Below are 19,693 nucleotides of genomic sequence, written 5' to 3' on the forward strand. Positions count from 1 at the left end.
GGATGTCGACCCACAAAGCAAAAGGTTATTAGTTTGATTCCTGATTAGGGTACATACCTGGGCTGCAGGTTCGGGCCCTGGTCGGGGCGTGTATGAGAGGCAACTGATAAACATTTCTCACCCTCTTTTTCTCCTTTTTTTCCCCTCCCTCTAAAAATAAAAAAAATAAAAAAGATTCAGAATGGTATACCTGTATTGGTGTACCTTACTGGTACCCTTTACCATGAGTGGAGCCTGCAGGACTAGAAGCTGTTCAGAGTGAGTCAGTGAGTGAGTGGTAACTGAATGTAAAGGCCTAGCACATTACTGTGCACTACTGTAGACTTCATAAACACTGTATATTTAAGCTATAATAATTTTTAATGTATTTACTTTTTTTAAGATTTTATTTATTTTTAGGGAAAGGGAGAGAAACATCAATGTGTGGTTGCCTCTCACCCACCTCCTACAGGGGACCTGGTCCGCAACCCAGGTATCAAACTACAAACTAAGCTACACTCAATTTATAGAAAGAAAAAAAACAGGTTAAATCAAGCATAAGAGAAAATGATAAAATCAAGAGAAATGGTCAACATGAGATGTATGAAGTTGATGCTGGCATAACACTGTCTTACAGCAAATTTTTTTACTCCAAAATAAAAAATGTAGTAGAATAAATACATAAACCAGTAATGGTTGTTTATCATTACCAAGTATTATGTACAGTACATAATTGAATGTGCTATACTTTTACACGATTGGCAGTGCAGTTGGTTTACACCAGCATCACCACAAATAGTTTGTGCAACATATTACGCTATCATGTTACGGCTACGATGTCGCCAGGCAATAGAATTTTTTGGCTCCTTTCTAATGTGGGAGTTGGTATGCAGTCCGTTGAGTGAAACATTGTTATGTGGTACCGGACTGTGTAAGTTTTTGTTATCCAACTGACCTAATGAGGGCGATGTGGTTGGAAGGCACTGGGGAAGGTTCTTTCCCCTGTTCAGGGTCTTAGAACCCACTCACACCCTCTGCTGCTACCCCTCAGCTGGAATTCTTGACAGGGCAAGCTGAGGTAAGAAATTAAGTGAGAATGGAAAGAGCCTTTGACTGGCTTGTTAAACTTACATCTTCCTCCTTTCTCTCCTTCCTCACCCCCTTCCCTAAAAGCAAACAACGAAGAGAGAACAGTGGCTAGTTGGAGGAAATGATTATGTGCCTTTTGTGGGTGTCCAGTCAAATGCTAAAATACAGCAGGGGAAACATCAAACTTAGGGAGGCTTGAAAATAGTGGATTTGCTCTGTTGGCTTCTCAGCTAGCCATTCTTAGTTAATAAGGTGCTTTTTGTCATCTCAGTCCAGTTCAGCACACATTTATTAAGTAAGTACAAGTAGCAGTCTAGTTGTGGCACAAACCCCATTGATACCAGGACTGAATAGACCCATCTGACTGGTAAAATGGGTGTCCTTATTTAGTGTATAGTAGTGTTCTCAAAAGCTGCTCCATTGGCAATAAGGATGTCTTTCTTAAATACAGGAGAGTAATACCAAAGTCAAGGATATGTAAGCATCTGTGTTCAACAATTAGAATTTCCAGGCAAGCTCTCAAAGTCAATATTTAGGGAATTGTACACCTACCATGTATTAGGCTGTGTGTAGATAATTGCTTTTAGGTAAATACACATAGACAACAAATACAGTGTACATATTATTTATAAGGTATATCTGGTCTGGCAGGTACCTCATACATGTATATACAGTTTTTTGCTGAGAAAAAGAGCAGGGCTTGAGGGGCTTTGAAAGTGTGTACACACACACGCAATAAGAGTCTTATTGAATTAAAATCCTAGTGAGAGAAATGATCAGGAATACAGGAGTGTTAAAAAGGGAATTGGATAGAAACCTCGAGTTCTCTGAAGGGTAATGTTCTTAATGATGGAGAAAAACATAAACTAGGGCAACTTTCCTAAGAGTTTTCACTCTGTGAAAGTGAGCCCTCTGCTCCAAGAAGATCAGTAGGTAAAAACACAAGTTGAAGTGGCAGCAACCTAGTGATAACTACACCTCCGTAAGGTTTGTGCAAGATGTCTGGTAGAGTGAGTGAGTTAAGATGAGAGGGAACCCCTGAGGAAAGTGTGGGGCTGCACTCTGTTCCCATAACCAGTCTAACGTTTAAGAAAGTTTTTATTGTAAGGGAAACTGATGTTTGAGAGAGAGGCCAACAGAAATAACTTCCATGCTCTGAGCTTTTGCTACATGTCTGGCAATGAGCTAGGCACTTGGCATACATACAAATATACCTATCTTGCAAGTATGTATTATCTTCAGTATACAGATACAAAAAAAAAAAAAAAAGGTTGTGACTTTGCCCAGAATCCCTTGGCTTTAAAAAATTGTTCTAAAACTACAGTTTAGCCCTGCCCAGGTAGCTCAGTTGGTTAGAGCATCCTCACATCATCTCAGTACAGCAAGGTTATGAGTTCTATCCCTGGTCAGGACATATATAAGAAGCAACCAAGGAATACATAATAAGTGGAACAACAAAATTGATGTTTCTCTCTCAAATCAATGAAAAAAATAAAATTAAGTGAATTGCAGTTTCTACAGAGAGTTATTAATGGTCTTCCCTTTGTAATTTGTCCTTTAATCAGAGTACTATCTTTAAAAAAAAAGATTATTTTTAGAGGGGGGAAGGGAGGAGGAAAGAAAGGAAGAGAAACATCAGTGTGTGGTTGCCTCTCCAGTGCCCCCTACTGGGGACCTGGCCCACAGCCCAGGCATGTTCCCTGACTGGGAATCAAACTGGTGACCCTTTGGTTTTCAATCCGCTGAGCCACATCAGCCAGGGTCAGGGTACTATCTTATTTGGCTGGGCAGCTTAATTCATCTCCAGTTGCAGTTAAGAACCTGTGCAACCTTTCATGCAAACTCCTCAAAGTACATTTTGTTTCAAAACTAAATTCAGGAACCATCTCCATAAAGTTGCTGGCCAGCAGTACTCGAGCAAGGAGAATCAAAGATAACCTCTCTTGTGGGGAATGGACAGGGTCCTCATCTCTAGATATGCTGGATATCCTCTCTTTCCTCCCAGATCACTCTCCTCTCTCCTATATTTTATTCTCTATCCTGGAAGGCTAATCTGCATGAATTTCATCAATGGGTTCCCTGTACTTTGGCTTTCTGTTGGGTTCCACCAATAGGGAACTCTGGCAGAAGACACCCCTCCCCTGGGTTCACCTGGGCTTAGCTGTATCCTTTGATTAAAGGTCACTTCTCTCCACAAGGCAACCTCGCCTTCCAGGTCCCAGTAACCACTACCTCCCTTTGTCCTTTCAGGCCTAAGGCTGTTACTAGCCTCCAGTTACCAACATATCCCTTGCCCATACTTTTTAAAAATAGTCTTACATTATTTAAGAGCATGTCGTCTATTTCCTGTTGGGACCTTAACACACCTAGTAAAGGTAGGTCATCTGTTGGATTCAAAGGCTTCATATTTTATCCATATACCTGAACCTTCCTCTCATACGTGCAACCTTACATTCTTATGAGTCAACAGTACTAAAGAGTCAACTGCCGAATAAAGTAGCAGAGAGTGACTCATGATTCTGTGGTTCCCAAGTGTGGGGTAGTGGCATTAAGGAAACACAATCTGAGAGGTGGTAATAGCTCAGGCCCCTGTGACTTAGCTCGTAAAGAACCCAAGATGCTTTTCAAGCTTTGTGACTGTGGAACCTTCTGTGTTTCAGGTCCCCAAAGCCTTACACAGGCTGATGGACTCTGCCTATTGGGGCCCTGGTTTCTCCATAACCTCCCAGGATACCTCTGAGAAATGAGCTTAGAAGTCCCTCAGGATGACAACTTTATCCTCCTAGTGGCACATTCTGGTTTTTATAAAGACACAGTTTGAACTAATATCCTACTTAAAAAAAAAAAAAGACTATCAGCAGATTCCTTAATTGGGGTCAGGTTTTCCTTCTGTTGTCAATGATAATAATTTCTTTGAATTTACCCCCTTAAATTATTATTCACTACTCTCTGCCAGCTTGAAGTATATCATGAGTATTAATGAACTGTATACTTGGTAGTAGTGTATTTGGGGCAAATAACCACCCACAAAGCACTTAACTTAAGCCTATATATTTATATGATACTTTATAAACCCATCAGCATATGTTCTTCCCACACTTGACAAAAGGAATTGACGTTCAGATATGGCTAAGGTCACACACAAAATTATTAAGTTGCAGAGTCCAAGGACTGTTACTCTCACTGCAACATAATGGCTTTCCCTAGTTTCAAGAAGGTTCTGAGATTCCACTGTGGGCACACAGAGAAATTGCCATACTTTATAAATAATATTAAGTGAACACCCCTCACAAACGGAAACCAGAACTTTAACCTGCAAATTGCTGCTGCCTGCAAGGTCGCTAGATTAGGTTTCCATTTTACTTGTCTTTTGGGTCCATATTTAACCTGAGGGTCATTTACCCTCTCCCTGTGACCACCTTCTGGGCAAGAACTAAAGTATTTGTGAGACCCCTTGGCAGTGAAAGGTTGTATCCTTAAATTATTTTTTTCTTTGTACTGGTTTTAACGAGATTTGAAGAGGATAATGAAGTCAGGTGATTGGAAAGGTTCACCCCTTCCTTGCCCTCCACCATCTAGGAAATTAGCAATGGTTTCAAAGCAACTTGGTTTAAGAACAACATCTAATGAAGGAGAAACTGAGACCTAAAGGACCTCTCCAGCTTGGTGAAACGAGCTCCAAGCAGAGTGCAGACTCTGGAAGAAAGCCAAATGTGGCCTAACAAGCTGAGTTATGGAGAATGTTCAGAAGGCATTTCAAAACCTTGAGGGTAAAATCCATCACCACCAAGCCCTTATTTTATGAAATGTTAAAGGGGTTTATCTAATAAAAAGATTAAAAACATGTATAGTAAAGTGACAGCAAACTCACAATTATTAACAACCACACCTAAAACAAAAACAAAAACAAACTAAGCCATCAACTAGAACAGGAACAGAACCACAGAAAGGGATCACATGGAGGGTTAGCAAGAGGGGAGTGGGAGGAAGAGAGAAGGGAAAAAGGTACAGAGAATAAGTAGCATAGGTGGTAGGTAGAAAATAGGGGGAGGGCAAGAATAATATGGAAAATGTAGAAGCTAAAGAACTTATGACACATGGACATGAACTAAAGGGGGAGGATGTGGGTGGGAAAGGGTGTGCAGGGTGGAGAGTGAAGGGGGGGAAATGGGACAGCTGTAATAGCATAATCAATAAAATATATTTTAAAAACCTTGAGGGTAAAATCTACAAATGAATGTTATAAGAATTCAAAGGGAAACGGGTTGCTCAGTAGATCACAAAACGAGGAACAGCCTAAACCTGAGTTTGGAAGAACCACCGTCTCACAAGCTACCATGCTTTACCCTTTAGAAATCATTTGTACAGACATTATCGTACTTGAGCTCTCAACCCCACTTTTCAGATGGGCAGACTAAGGGCATGGCTTTGACTTACCAGGATCACAAAACAGTAAAGGGTTGAACTAGAAACAATCCCAGGGTTCTTCAAATTGTTCGTAGCGGTTTCCCGCCATGCAAAAAGGCAGCAAACGCTGAGGGACTGACAAGGCGTCCTTAGTTACAGGGCTTGCTCTGGCCTCCAGGCGGCGCCAGCGGAAGGGCAGCCTAGGGCTCCAACTCGAAGGATAGTCGGGCCACGCGCCGGCAAAAAACTCAACTTGTAAATCCGCAAAAGCAGCCAGTTGGCTCGAGGCATTAAGAGACCTTAGCTCGAGGCAGTGGGCGGGGACAGGCGGTCCTGTTCGCCCCTCCCACTGGCCCCGGGGGTAACTGACAGGTATCTGCAGCCAGCCCCAGCCCGAGGAACACCAATACCGCCACACGCTAGCTGATCCCCAGCGCGCTGGGTTTATTGCGGCCCCGGACACAGCAAGAGGCCGCGCATGCGCGCGATAACTTGCGCTCTCGATACCCATCCAGCCCTGCGAAGAACTGCTGTTTAGGAAACCACTGGGGAGGACCTCCTACTCCAGCAGAGCCGACCCTTTGCTGTTTTTGTTTTGTTTTGCAGCGTACTTCTCACGCAACCCAGACCCTCCACATCCTCTTTAGGACAAGATTTCCTAATGTGAAGCTTAAGTCATTTACACTGTGGCTTCATTTTGTCAAAAAAAATCCTCCCCCACCCCACCCCTACTGTGGGTCTCCTGGGCCCTGCCCCACACCTTTTCTTCGCTGGTCTCCTTCAGGAAACCTTTCCTGATTAACCCCGGTGGGACCGCCGCCATCCTAATCACTGGGGAGAGCTCAAGGCCAAGATGAAGGCAGAGATTCAGGGGCAAAGGTACTAGGAGGGAGCCAACCGATTCCCGCCCCACCCCGCCCCTCCGCGAGTGAAGTCAGGCAGCAGCTCGGGGACACAGCTGTATTGGGAAGCAAAGGCTCCTACACAGTAGGAGGAGGCAAGTCCCAGGAGACCGGAGGACTCCGAACACAATGCACCATGGCCCCAGCCCCATGTCTGTCCGCCTGCGGCCTGCCCGGGGCCCAGTCTAGGGAGGAAGCCCAGAGGGGCGAGTTAAGGCAGCTTGGCTGGGGGAGCGGGGAGCGGGAGTGGAGTATGCCAGCCCCCAAAAGCTGGCTCATTGAGGGGGCAAGCTTCTCATCTCCCACTCTTCTTGAAGGGACAGGGGGAAAGACAGTCAATAAATAAACCCGAGGTGGGCAGGGCCCCGGAAGACTCTCAGAGTCCAGGAAGGCTGGAAGTGCGGGACAAGGAGAGAGGGAAGCAACCCATCCTTGGAGGCATGTCCGTGCTCACGGCCAAAGCAGAGCAGCTTCCTTTAGAAGTTAAAATGGCTGCCGCCAGGGACGGCCGGCTGGGAGGAGGGTAGGACTAGGGGGAGCTTCCGGGGCAACTGGGGCTTCTCCATGTCCACCCTCTTCAGGGTGCGGCCCCGGTAGCCCTCTGGGCGGCCCAGGTACAGGTGTCTCCCCGAGTACCTGGAGGGACCTCCAGAGGGGACTCGCGTGAGCAGGGCGGGGGGCGCGCGGTGAGCGGAAAAGGGCAACCTCCGGCTGCCCCCCACCCCCAGCCGGGGAGCAGGGACCGGCCGGCCTGGGGGCACCGGGCACTGCCCGTCTGGGGGCACGTCCAGCCGCAGCGGTGGGGCGCATTCCCGGGGCAGAAGGCTGGAGCCTACCAAGAGGGTGGCGGCCGGGGCGGGCTCTGCGGGGAGCGCCCGTGGGGTCAGGGGGCCGAGGGGCTCAGCTCCCTTCCGGGGTGGTTGCGGAGCATGCAGGTAGCGCAGCAATTCCTCCAGGGTGGTGACTTCCACGGCCTGCCCGGGGCAGCCGCGTGGCGGCGGCCTCACCAGCACGCGTGGCGCAGGGCCGCCTGCCGAGTTCCCGCTGCGTGCACGGCCTGGGCCCTCCTTGGCGTTGTTCCCATTCTGGTTCCACTCCCAGGGACCTCCTGCGTTGCGGAGGTGCTTGACTGGCAGCTCGGGTGTGGACTCCGGGGTGGGCAGGCAGGCCAGGTCCGGAGGGGGCCCAGCCTCTGGAGGAGGCAGGAAGGTGGTATAGAGCTGGTGGGTCTGCGCCGTGTCTCCATCCTTGGAGGGCGGCGGTGGCTCTGGGCCCGGCCCGTGCAACCGGGCCAAGCTTCGAAGGGAGAGAGGGCGTGGGAGCCCCGGGGTCTCTATGTCCTTGCTCCTACATCGGTGGGCGCGGCGACAAGCACAGGAGACCAGGAGGCCAGAGACTGAGGCACCCAGGGCGAAGGCTGCAGCCACACAGGCCAGGAGCAGCGGGATGGGGACGGAGCGGGAGGCTGAGGCTGCTGGGAGATCCCGGCGCACGCCTGCCGGAGAGGGAGGAGGCTCAGCGAAGGCAGGAGGGCTGGGGTGGCAAGTTGCAAAGTTTAACCCCTCCTACTGCTCAGCTTACCTCCAACACTTCTTGACCCTCCTTAGGAATCCCCTCCCCTGACCCTTCCACACACAATCCGTCACACCACCCCTCACAGACAGGCTAGAGCTTGGGCCTGGGGAGTCCCCATCCCAGCTCTCGCCCCTGAATCCAAGCCAGGAACAACTGCCAAACTGCCCGTGCAGAAGGAAGCTGGGCTGGGATGTCCCACTCTGGGGAGGGGTGGCTCCAAACAGGCATTAGTGAGCACCAGACACAGGTCCTTGAGGGGCTTAGAACTCTTCAAGAACCAGCAGCCCCACACTTCACTCCTGTCCCTCCCAGCCAGCCACCTTACCCTGTGTGTGAGCTCCAAGAGTGGAAGACTGGGGCCGGGGATGGGCATCACTGGGGGGGCTGGGGGTCTCAGGGAAAGGGCCAGGACCCAGAAGCACTGGTGACAGAGACCAGGTCAGAGCCAGTGAGGCTCCTGCTCTCCACCTCTGACACCCATTGAGCCGTTCTCCCCCACCACCCCTCCCTGGAACCCAGGGGCCCAGAACCCCAGTCTGCTGCTTTCCTCTGGCTGTGGGGAAAGGCTCACCATGCAGGACATTCATTTATTTGTTCAGAAAGTGTTTATTAAGCACCCTATTACATGCCAACCACTGAGCTATATGCTAGGTATTTGAAAGATGCTAACCCTGTTCTTAGACTCTCTCTGGGTGTCCAGGGCGCTGGTCAGCTGCTGCCATAGGCACAGGCTTGAGTGAGTGTGGGCCAAGCAAGGGAAGTGAAGTTGGGACAAGCAGACTCACCGTAAGCGGAAGACCCCGTGCCAGACTGACTCCCGGCAGCTCCGTCTATGAAGGGAGAGAGGGTAAAGAGGGAGAAAGCGGAAGCTTCATGAAGAATTGCTGGAGGTGACTGTGCCATAGAAAGGGAGAAAGACACAACTAGGCCTGCATCGCATCTGTGGCCATCAGAGTCCTGTGCACCTAGGGCTACAGCTGCAGCCTCCCCTTCCGTTTACCTTGGCAGTCGCCATGCTCCCTGGATTCCTGGTTCCCAGCTGGATCCACGTCAGTCCTAGAAGGACATGGAGGCGCTCGATGCAGCTTTACATCTTGCTCCCATCTCCCACACTGGCCCTCAGCTTCCTCTCTTAGTGGTGGGGAACTTTCTCCTCAGAAAATCCAGGGGCCCCTCACTTACCCACCAGGTACCCTGATATCCACACAGCCTCTGGAGCTATGCCATCCACAGTATGGGTCCTGAGAAGCCAGGCAGCTCCTAGGGAAAACTGAGTCATGTGAGGCTAGGACTCTCCACTCTACTCGAGTTCCATTCCTGCCTCTTTGACTCTCACCCTGGCCTTCAGGAGGCTCCTAGGCTAGTATTCCCATCCTGTCCCCCCAACTCCTATTCCAGACCCCAGCTACTGCCCACCTGCAGAATGCTTGAGGCAACTCCCCACCAACCATCCCCTATATTTCCCTGCCATGGCCAATGTCTGCATTCTGGAGCTCCTCCTGCCCAGGGGAACCCAGGCAGGCAGGGCCTTGCCTTAGGCCTCTCTCACCTCCGACAGGCTGCATGCTGGGTACAACGACTGAGAGGGAGGTAGATGATACAGCCAGAAAAAGCCACAAACAGCCTGTGACTTTCAGTGTCCAGCTCCAGCCCTATGACCCGCCGTGCTGTTTGGGCTGCCCGCTTCCCACTGCACCTAGGGTGAGGCCAGAAGGAGTTAGAGAAGGGGCAGTCCCGATGAGGTTCCTTTTTCCCTGAAGGTGGGGAGGGGCACAAGCAACTGAGTATAGCTGACGGCAAAGGTGTTTCTGAGTGACCACCCTGCCCCACTACACCGTCCAGCTTCTCACCAAGCTCCTCTCTCTACCCCAAAGCTTCTGCCCTACAAAGCCAATGTCGGAGCTCCCACCCCCTCGCCACATCCCCGTCTACCATCTCATGTCCCATCCCTGCTCTGCGAAGGCCTGCCAGACAAAGGCCTCGTGTCCTCACCGGGAGGGGCTGTAGGCATCAATCTCTTCCAACAGGATGGGCTCACGTCCCCCAGATTGGTCCCCAGGGGGCAGCACCTTCAACACTCTCCCATCATTGGAGCCAAGGAATAGGACTGTGGTGTTACCATAGGGACCAGCAGTGCCATCCACAGCTACCTGGGTCAGTAGGGCCCTGGAGGAATAAGCCTTGGGTCAGGGCAACCTGACTAGTGGAAGCTTGTGTGTTTCAGGGACAGTGTGTGTATCCTGGGACCCACTTCTTTCCCCCAGCTCAGGCTTTCATTCTTAGCTCTGTCCCTTCCACTTTCACAGGTACTTCCTCCCACCACTATGAGTTACCTTGTGGAGTCAGAGAAGAGTGGCTGAAAGGGGCAGGTGGTAGACAGCACTTTTTTTTAGCTGTATACCTGCTGGTGAGGGTGAGCAGAGGCTGGTGGGTGGCAGGTGGCACGGCAGGGTCCAGCAGTGGGTGAGCCTTAATGAAGGTCAGGACGTCGTCAGGGAGATCTCGGGAAGAGGGGAACAAGGCAGCTACACCTACTCCTGCACAGGATCCTGGCCTGGTGGGCACACGGGAAGGGGCAGCCTTAGGGCAGGGGGCTGGGACTTAGGCTCCGTGCTCCCCCCACACACGGCTCCCCTTCCACACACTCACACAACTGCTTCCCTCCCCAGCTGCAGCTTGCCAGTCCCACTGCCAACCATCAGAGGCCCCTCTCCAGGCCCTGGACACCTTTCCCTTTCCTTTCAATCCCATTTTGGGAGCAGACACTGATTGCTTCTGCTGCACAAAAGCCACCCCCATCCTGGATACCTGGGGGAGGGGACCCTGTCCTCAGACACAGGGGTCCAGGCCCCATCCAGACTCCTCTGCTCCTTGAACTTGCCCTCAAATCCACGTTCAATATCATCCAGGTAGAATGCACAGACCGCAGAGCCAGGGATGCTGAGGGAGCCAGAAAAGGTCGTGGGCTAGGTGCTGGAAGGGACAGCACAGCTCCTCCCAGGTAAGACATGGCAGCTACCCTCACGTACCACATTAGGGAGCAGAGCCTTAGAGGGTGGGGGCACCCTTGGGGGCCATGCCAGGAGAAAAAGCATGGGCAGAACAGCAACTGGCTTTGGTTGGAGCTTCCCCTCAGTGCCCCACCCCCCATCGGTAAGCTCTGAGAAGCGTGGATGCTAGTGCGGCAGGGGGAGAGACTGGGCCACACTGGCTCGTCTAGTACCAACCTATTGGTCTGGGTGGTGAAGACCCCAAAGAGAGCAGAGCGGCCATGCAAGTTCACAGGCCCAGTCAAGGCCTGTAAGACATCAAAATAGAAGGCAGAGTCCCCAGGGACAGAGCAATTGAGCCGAAGCTTCAGGAAGGATGTCCAATGCCGGTCCAAGGCCCGGGGTGAGCCACCCATGTCACGCTTACACACACGGGCCACACGGGAGAACTGGACCTGAAGGGGGAGAACGAGGACAAAGAGGACAGTGAGAAACAACCTCAGGGCCAGCAGGGTGGGAGGAACGCAGCTAGTCAGAGCACCCACCGGGACACAAAGGAAGGGTGTGCAGCGCTAGGTCGGTCTGGGTTAAGGATGAGGGGCACAGCAGGGCTGGGGGCTATTCCAACCTGGGGGCCCAGGGTCTAAGGGACTGCACTGTGATTAGGGTCAGGAGCTCTCCCCTGACTCGTGACTGCCTTCACAGGATCCAGCAGAGCCCTCTAGCCACCCACCCCTGGTGCCTACCACCTCCTTACCCTCCCCAGCCGGGCATCCTCCACGGAGACCTCTCGGAAGAAGAAGTAGACATGGTCTCCATGCTCCAAGGCATGGACAAAGTGTGGCTCTGAGGGGGGAGTGACAAGAAAGGGTATGGAAGAGTACCCACACCTGCTCAGAAACTCCTGGCCCCACCCAGACTCTCCCCTCTGCACACATGGACACCGCCGCCACCATCTATGTGCTCCCTGCCACCATCCTCCCCAAGCCCCTCCTCCCAGAGAGCAGCCTCCCTCCCTAGGCCCGCCCTGACCTCGGAGCCACTTGGAGTCGTACTTGGCGGAGCGGAGCGGGGGCTGAGGGCCAAGGCTTCTGTAAACTACAGCATCGCTGGCCTGGAAATCTGCAGCTGTGGCTGAATACAGGCTGCCCTCTGGAGGGACGGGTAGGGTGGGATCAGGGGAGGCTTGGGATTTGTATTCTGGCTTTTTGGGGGCCTCCCACACCCCAGCCTCGGCCTGACCATGGCCCCTACCTCAACCCTCCACTCAAGAGCAGGGGGTAAAGACCAAATTGGAAGAGGGGCTAAGGTGGGAGCTCCCTCCAGCCACATGCCTGCTTCTCACATGCCCAGGTGCACACCTGCAAAGATGGCCACGTTGGACTGGGTGGCATCAAAGGGGCATCGAGCCTGCCCACTCAGCTCCTCACCCTCCTGCTGCAGCGAAGTTATCTGGAGGCAGAGGGAGCAGGTTCTTGGAACCCTTGGGGCCTTGGAGTCTGGCTCCACAGTCCACTTCCTCATGTCTCCTTACTTCCTTCCCTCACACCTTTTGGACCCCTGCACTCTGGGCACTCCATTCCCCCACCCCCACTGGTGTGTCCTCTGTACCAAACCGATTGTCCACTTGGGTTTTCCTCCCACACCCATCCTGACCCCCAAAGGCCCACCCTCGCCTTTGTACCCCATAGCTGCGGCACACAGGGCTGAACGAGTTCGTTCCACAGGCAAGGAGTGTCTGCGAGTCCCAGGGAACAAGAACACGAATGTAGTTGTAGCACTCATCCTAGAGAACCCAAAACTCCAGGTCAGTGGTGGGGTGGGTCCCCGGGACTGGGACAGGGGTCACAGGAAGTAAGGCCACTCCCCTTGAACCAGTCACACAATGTGGGGTAAAGTTCCAGCTAAGCTAGTCACTAGCCCTGTGGCCTCGGGCAAGTCCTTTGGCCTTGTCAGAACTTCACTCTTCTCTTTGGGGAGGCATGTGAAAGAAGCCAAAAATCATGAATTCCCTTTCCCGTGCATTTTCCTCTGTGCCCTGAGGTGAGAGGAGTGAGTGGGAAATTGGCGCGGTGGAGGACTGCTTGGACAGAGCCTGGGGGCGGGGTAATCATAATCTTCTTCCCCCCGAAATTCTCAGCCCACTCCTCACCGTCAGCTTCCCCCGCAAAGCACAGTTCTCCATGTCCTGGCTCCTCCATGTTAGATACTGAAGGGAGAAGTGGAAGAGGGGAAATCATGGGGCAACCTACATAGTGCTTCTTTTGGATTTGTTTTCCCACCCTCTTGACTCCCATCAGACCCTCCCTAGCCTCATCTCCCAGCCTGTACCTCCCCCCACCCAGGCCCTCACCTTGTTGGGCACCAGCCCCTCCCCTTCTTCTTGCGCTTGTAGATCAAAGGAGAAAACATGATCCCTAAAGAGACAGATAAAGAGGGATCAGAGACAAGCCAAGGCACCCCATCCGGGCTCCTAAGTCCCTTCCTTGCCCTCGTTCAGCTGCTCAGAGACAAGCAGTGCAGACCTCCTGCCCACTATCCTCCATGCCCTGGTGTTTGCGATCTGGATCCCAGCATGCCCATGTCCCATGGCTTGTACACCTGCATGTGTCCCCTGCAAGGTCCTGCAGTGACCATGCAGGCCCCACGTCTGCCCAGGAACATGCATGTCAGCCCCACAAACTGTGCCATGGCCAGTTTACCGGGCAGCCACCAGCAAGGTCCGGTTCAAGGTCAGGAATTTCTGGAAGTCCAGGCCAAGTTCAGCAACCACGGCATCATCTTCCAGGCCCCGGAACCAGGATAACGGGGAAGAACCTAGAGCGCACAGAGAGGTGGGTGCTGAGGGCCAGCCAGGATACCACACACTCCCTCAGCCTCGTCTCCAACCAGATGAAACCCAGCTGCGGACACAGCAGAGATGTGCGATGAGTTCTGAGGTATTAATTAATTAAGCTCTTAGTCAAAATAATGCCAGCTAACTCTGAGCACTTAACCTCTGCCAAACACAGTTAGCACCTTAGGTGTATTGTCTCACTTAATACAAGAACCCTATGAGGAAGGTACTAACATTGGACCCATTTTACAGATGAGGAGATTGAGGCTTAAAGTCATTAAGGAATTGGCATAGCTCATTTAGCTTGGAAGCAGCAGGCACCTGAATTCAGCTCTGTCTGACTCCAGAGCTGAGCCCAATCCCTTCTTGGTGCTGTCTTAGAGCTAGTGATTCCCTTTCGTTCCCACAATATACGCTGTCCCATCTGGAGCGTCTATCCAGCCCATTTCTCTCAGCCATCTCTCCGCACCCTCCCTCAAGGCTCTTCACAGACCACCTCAGCTCTCCAAGGTTTCTGCCTCCTGTGACCAACTCCAGCACCCCCCTGGCCCGATCGTGGAAACCACAGTCACCAGCACTCACAGGGAGTCTCAAGTTCATGGGTAGATGGTTTAACACTCACACAGTGCTTAGGACTACGTCTGGCACATGGGTTTGCTATTCTTATCTATCTCCCAGCAGTCACTCCCGATACCCCAAGTGCAGTTCCTTCACCCTTAAAATTAGTCTAAATCCTACACATATAACAGGAGCCTACAAATAGATAAAATTCTTCTTATAAAAAGTAGGTTTATGGTTTCCCTCATGGTAGACATGGGCTTAGTAGTGGTGCAAGTAGTGGAGAGGGAGCTGGGAGGTGCTGGGAACCACTCAGCTGGTCCCAAGTCTTACTTTTGTAGCTAAGAACATGGCAAACACGTACAAAGAATTCACTTGGTGCCAGACAAGTGTCTTCAGCACTGTACATGTATTACTTCATTCAGCCCTCAATAACTCTATCAGGTAGAATACTATTGTTACCTTTATTTTGCAGATGAGCAGACTGAGGTAAAGAAAGGGTAAATTACTAGACAAAGGTCACACAGCTAGAAAGCAGCTCAGCAGGATCCCCACCTGTTCAGGTTTGGTCTGGCTGAGTCACGTTCTTAACCACCACGCGGTGCTGCCTCACAGCAAGGAAAGTCGGCCCAGGGATGAGAACGCCTGACGAGAGTTGCCAGCCCTCTCTACCTGTCTGCTCCCCTTTGCTGCTCAGGCCCTGAGCCTCCTGGAGGCTGGAGCCCCCCTGCACCTTGCCTCCCCCACACAGGGGAATTTGCACCCCAGAGCGCAGTTCTGGGCACTCACCTTGCAGGTCAGAGGTCAGCAGAGGGAGGGGGTCCTGGGGGAAAGCAGCCTGGGTGTGGGGCAGTGAGAGCAGCAGTAGCAGCAAGGGCATGAAGTGGGGGGCTCGGGGCATCCTGTGGGGGGCAGCTCAGGCCCCAGGGGGTACCCCCTCACCCATATGCTGGCCCTGAAAGAGGACACAGAGAAACATGGGGGAAGGAGCCAAATTTTCTCCACACTGAAGCAGGCAGTCTCCTCCCCAGTCTATCCCCAGAAGACCCTACGGAGTGGGAATAGAACCCTCTCTCTGGCACTGCCTCAGTCCCAACCGACTGTCACTGTCACTCAAGGCCCTACCAGCTCCAACTGGCCCAAACTGGCTGGTGAGAGGCCTGCCTACGTGACCCCAGGTAAGGACAGGCCACACCCGCTCCCCCTCCCAGGCTTCTCACTCAGCCTTTCCCCCTCTCTCCTGACTGGGCCTGGGACATTTAGTAGGTGACACCTCCTGGCCCCCCTCTTGCTAACCCCTTCACAGTTATAATTAGACACTAAGCCTTAAAATTATAAATAGTGACTCCTTGGCACTAGGAGGAGGAAGAGGGCACCACGTCTGCCTCCCCCACCCTCCCAGACCCCCACAGAACCCTGGGAGCAATGCAGGCGCTGCGCCCAGGCAGAGGCAGCTGTGAGACAGCCACCATCCTCTTTAGGGCTGAGGAAGAACAGGGTGGGGGGTAGGCGGTGTAAGGGTCATTTCCTTGGTCTAAGCTCATGCTTCAGGGGCCCTCCCCATTGCCAGGGAGAAGCTGGGGTGGGGGCTGCTGTCTTAGCCAAAAATGAATCTGCATCAAAGCCAGATCAGAGGCTAAATTTAGCTCTGGCTGCAGCTGTCTGCTCGACCACTGTGGCCCCCTTCCAGCCTCTCTAGCCCCCTGCCCCCTCACTGGCTTCTAAGAACCAATGCTTCTACTTGATGGGGGCGGGGGGGAGTCGGGAGGGAGAGCAGACCCAGCCCCTGCGAGGAGCAGGGGTAGAGGGGATGCAATGGTGAGGATAAATGGCTGCACATGTCCCTCTTTCCCTTCATTCCCTCTTCGGGCTGCCTTGAAATGGAAATATAAATAATTCAATGACAGGCAGGCAATCATAGTCCCAAGTCCGAGAAAAGAAGGGTAGAGGAAGGGATGGTGAGACAAGCCTCCTTCCCACCCATCAGCCTCCCTGCTCAGACTGGGACCCAGAGGGGGAGGTGTACACCAGCTTCCTGCCTTCCCCTGAAACTGAAGTGAGGGTCTGAGCAGGTTCCAGAAATCAGGTCAGGACAAGTGAGAAGCCTCTCTTTTTGTGAACAGACAGCTACCCTTTACCAGTCCTTAGTTGCCCATCCCGCCATGTCCCCTAAAGAAGAGACGCTGGGCTTGCAGACCCAGCCCATTCCATCTCCCCAACAACTCTGCTCTTGGAGCCAGGACCCAAGTGTACCCCACCCCCAATCCAGCGTCAGTGGTGTGGAGGCTGACGTCAGACGGGGTCTCAGGAGAGCTGGAGGAGGAGAAGGGGTAGGAACACCTAATGATGACCCCCTCCCCAGGGGCAGAGCAGTCAGCTAGCTAACGACCCTCTGGTGCTGAAAGGCCAAGACTCCCTCCCCCACATCCCCACCATGTTTCTGGATGCTGGTGCTCCCAGGGGAAGAGGAAGGGACACAGCTTGTCTCCTATCCTTCCTTCCTTTCCTGCTCCCCCTCCGAGTTGCCCTGGGCAACTGATATCTTCACCCAGGAAACAACTTTGGTCTCTGACAAGTGGGGAAAACAGCCAGACCTTCTCCCTGCTCCCAGGCCATCCTTGTCAGCTCCCATCCCTTGCCCTCAGGAGCTGCTGCCCTTTTCTTACCTGGGGTGGTGATTGCTGTTGGGTTCTGAGGAGGACAGAAGAAGACCTCTGACCTGATGGAAGGAAGGACAGGAGGAAGGATGAGACTGCGTTACTACATCTCCTTGCCACATTCCTTAAAAGTAAATGTGAAAATTCAGGAGAAAGCTAGTGAGGCTAGGGTAGAGATGCTGCCCTGGAAGGGTGTGTGTGTGTGTGTGTGTGTGTGTGTTGACATTGAGCTTGTTTACTGAGGTGCTGGCTGCTTCATGCTGAGAGATATGAGGGCAGGGGCTGGGGCTGGCTCCAAGCCAGAAACTCCTGGAACTACAGGGCCAGTCTTGGGAAGGAGGTAACTGGGACAGTTCGTGAGGTATGATGACCACTCCCACAGTAAAACCCTCAGAATCCTGCAGCCTTCTTAGAAAAAGCGCCCTAGCTGGGGACAATAGAGGTTAATTTGCATCTCATTTACATGCGCTTCATTTCCAGGCAAAATGCTGATAGCAGGCACCTCCAGCCCCTTAATTCTTCCCGGAGAGCAAGCCATGCCTCCTTCTCACCCAATGTCTCTCCACACTACTCTCCACCTAGGTCCAGCCTCTAAAAACACTTGGTTGGCCCTTGCATGAGCCCCCTAGACTTAACTATGATATAGCTTTAAGAGGGCTTTCCATAGCTGTTTTGGGGGAGTAGCATCTGAGCGGCTTGGGGAAAGGCTTACCCTGCTGGGACCAATCCCAGCTGCTTCGTACCCCCATCTGAAGCAAATGGGGGAGGCCTGGCTGGCTTTTTCTCCCCCTCCTCAACCCTCCCCTTGCTGGGAAGAGGAAACAGCCTTCCTCTCTCCTCCTGGCCCCGAAGCCACCGCTGGGGAGTGGCCGAGGTCATACCTAGAGTCTAGCTGAGACTGGGAAAGGGATGGAGAAGGGGAGACCGGGCTGGGGACAATAGCAGGAAGCCCACTGCCTGGTCGCCCGCCCCAGTCCACCTTCCTCTGGGGGAGCGGGGGGCGCGCCGAGGAGTCGCGCGGAACACACGCGTTCCCATTTCCAAGACATTTCTCCCACCCTTAGCTTTCAGCCCCAGGCTCACACCTACCCTCCCTTCCACCCAGCCCCCAACGAAGATAATCCAGGTGTCTAGAGCCTCGCATGATGTGGGACCGGGGCCAGGGGCTCGACGTGTCTCCCCCTCACTGGATCCGGGGCTCCGAGAGGGGCGGGTAGCAGAGTCTGGGCCGGGACCGGGTCCCAGAGCCACGTTAGCGGGAGGAGGGGCTGGAGGGGCCTGCAGGCGCAGACCAAGTGGGGATGGGAGCGGGGGTGGGAGAGCGGAGGCGGGTCTCCGGGGCCAGGGAAACAGAACCAGAGGCTGGGAACAGACGAGGGCGGGTCCGGGGCCAGCGCCGACCCGGGTCAGCGAGCTGTAGAGGCAGTCGCCAGCTCCGCTCTCCTTCTTGGGAGACCTCGGTCTAACAAAGCCCCGGCAGAGTGGGGTGCGGGAAGGAGGTGGACTCTGGGACTGATGTTTCTTGAGGACCCTATTTCCCGACCCACTGCCGGAGCCAACCTCCAGGGAGGTGCTCAGACTCCTGCTAGCACAAGGACAGAGGTGCAGCCGTGACACCGAAGTCCGAATGGACGCGTCCCCCTTCCCGTCCTCTCAGGGGCATCAAGAGGGTCCTGTTCTCTGCGGGTCTTGGAGCCTTAGTTTCCCTGATTGGAAGGCAAGGGTCCAGGTTTTCCACCCTCCCCAGAGTGTGCGCCTCAAATCATCCCCTTTCGCGCTCCCCAATCCAGGAGACAGGACTCACAGAAGCTAGGTCGGCAGAGACGCCCAGACCCTGCGCCCACGGTGCAGAGACGGGGCTCGGCCGCGGCCCCCTCCTCCCTCCGCGCACCCCAACTCCGTCGACCCTCTCCGCCTGCCAAGCACACCACGCACTGGCGCCTCCCGGGTCTCTCTCGCACTTGGGAAGCTTGACTCCAGCCTGCGGCGCCCAGTCCTCCCTGCCTCCCTGCAGCCTCTTCCCAGCTCCGGGGTACTTGCTCCGAGATCCGGGCCAGCGGGATCCAGAGCGCAGCGGGCGGGCAGCGGCCCCGCACCGCGCCGACTTCGCAATCCGTGTTTGGGGCTCTGGCGAGGTGTGATAAGCGTCCGAGTGGGATGGAGCTTGGATCTGGACCCCCGGGCGCTGTCGGGTCAGGCAAGCCCAGGGTCTCAGTCGCAGCCCCCACTCCCGCCGCGGCTCCGCGGAGGAAAACAATGCGACCGCCCGGAGCTCTGGGCCGGGCCCCAGCAGCCCCGCCCGCCTCCCGGTCGGACCCGCCTCCGACCCGCCTGGAGGTCGCCGCAGCTAATCCGGCTCTCTCCAGCCGGCTAGGCCCCGCCTTCTCGACACGTCTCCACCAATACCCCTCCTAGGGGGCGGGGCGCCGGGAGCACTGCCCACTGAGAGGCCAGGCCGGGAAGCTGAGCTAGAGACCGAAGCCAGGCACGAGCGGGAGAGACCCGCGGACGGTCGCTGAGACCCGGACTGAAGAGGGGGGTCACACGCTTTAACTTGGAGAGGCCCTGTCAAGGAAGAGCAGCTGGGAGGAGATAAAGACAGGAAACCCGGGGACCTCGGCTGGGCTGGCCTCTTAGGGCCGACGCGACCCTCCCTTCTTCCTTTCCTCTACCCAATGGCTTTGGCTACTCTGCTCCCTG

At 53.8% G+C, this 19,693-nt stretch overlaps 1 protein-coding gene across 5 annotated transcripts; it reads right to left on the reverse strand.

The window, feature by feature from the left end:
* Window positions 1–6,421: 6,421 nt before the first annotated feature.
* On the reverse strand, window positions 6,422–19,292 carry SEMA6C (semaphorin 6C). Of its 5 annotated transcripts, none has more exons than XM_036015459.1 (20): window positions 19,034–19,292; window positions 17,003–17,055; window positions 15,126–15,291; window positions 13,645–13,759; window positions 13,296–13,359; window positions 13,095–13,151; window positions 12,627–12,728; window positions 12,304–12,394; window positions 11,975–12,094; window positions 11,700–11,788; window positions 11,180–11,397; window positions 10,761–10,892; window positions 10,354–10,506; window positions 9,945–10,118; window positions 9,502–9,648; window positions 9,135–9,212; window positions 8,953–9,008; window positions 8,738–8,782; window positions 8,278–8,373; window positions 6,422–7,872 (listed from the first exon to the last, which is right to left on the reverse strand). In XM_036015459.1, the coding sequence occupies exons 3-20, from the start codon at window positions 15,235–15,237 to the stop codon at window positions 6,854–6,856; spliced, it is 2,868 nt and encodes a 955-aa protein (XP_035871352.1). In that variant the 5' UTR covers window positions 15,238–15,291; window positions 17,003–17,055; window positions 19,034–19,292; the 3' UTR covers window positions 6,422–6,853. The 5 variants fall into 5 exon arrangements, with proteins under 5 accessions (XP_035871352.1, XP_035871351.1, XP_028358868.1 ...); XM_036015458.1 differs by having other exon boundaries at window positions 18,955–19,292; XM_028503067.2 differs by having other exon boundaries at window positions 18,798–19,292.
* Between the last annotated feature and the right edge of the window lie 401 nt (window positions 19,293–19,693).

This window comes from Phyllostomus discolor, chromosome 14 (genome assembly GCF_004126475.2).
Source record: "Phyllostomus discolor isolate MPI-MPIP mPhyDis1 chromosome 14, mPhyDis1.pri.v3, whole genome shotgun sequence".
In the NCBI taxonomy this organism is placed as follows: domain Eukaryota; kingdom Metazoa; phylum Chordata; class Mammalia; order Chiroptera; family Phyllostomidae; genus Phyllostomus; species Phyllostomus discolor.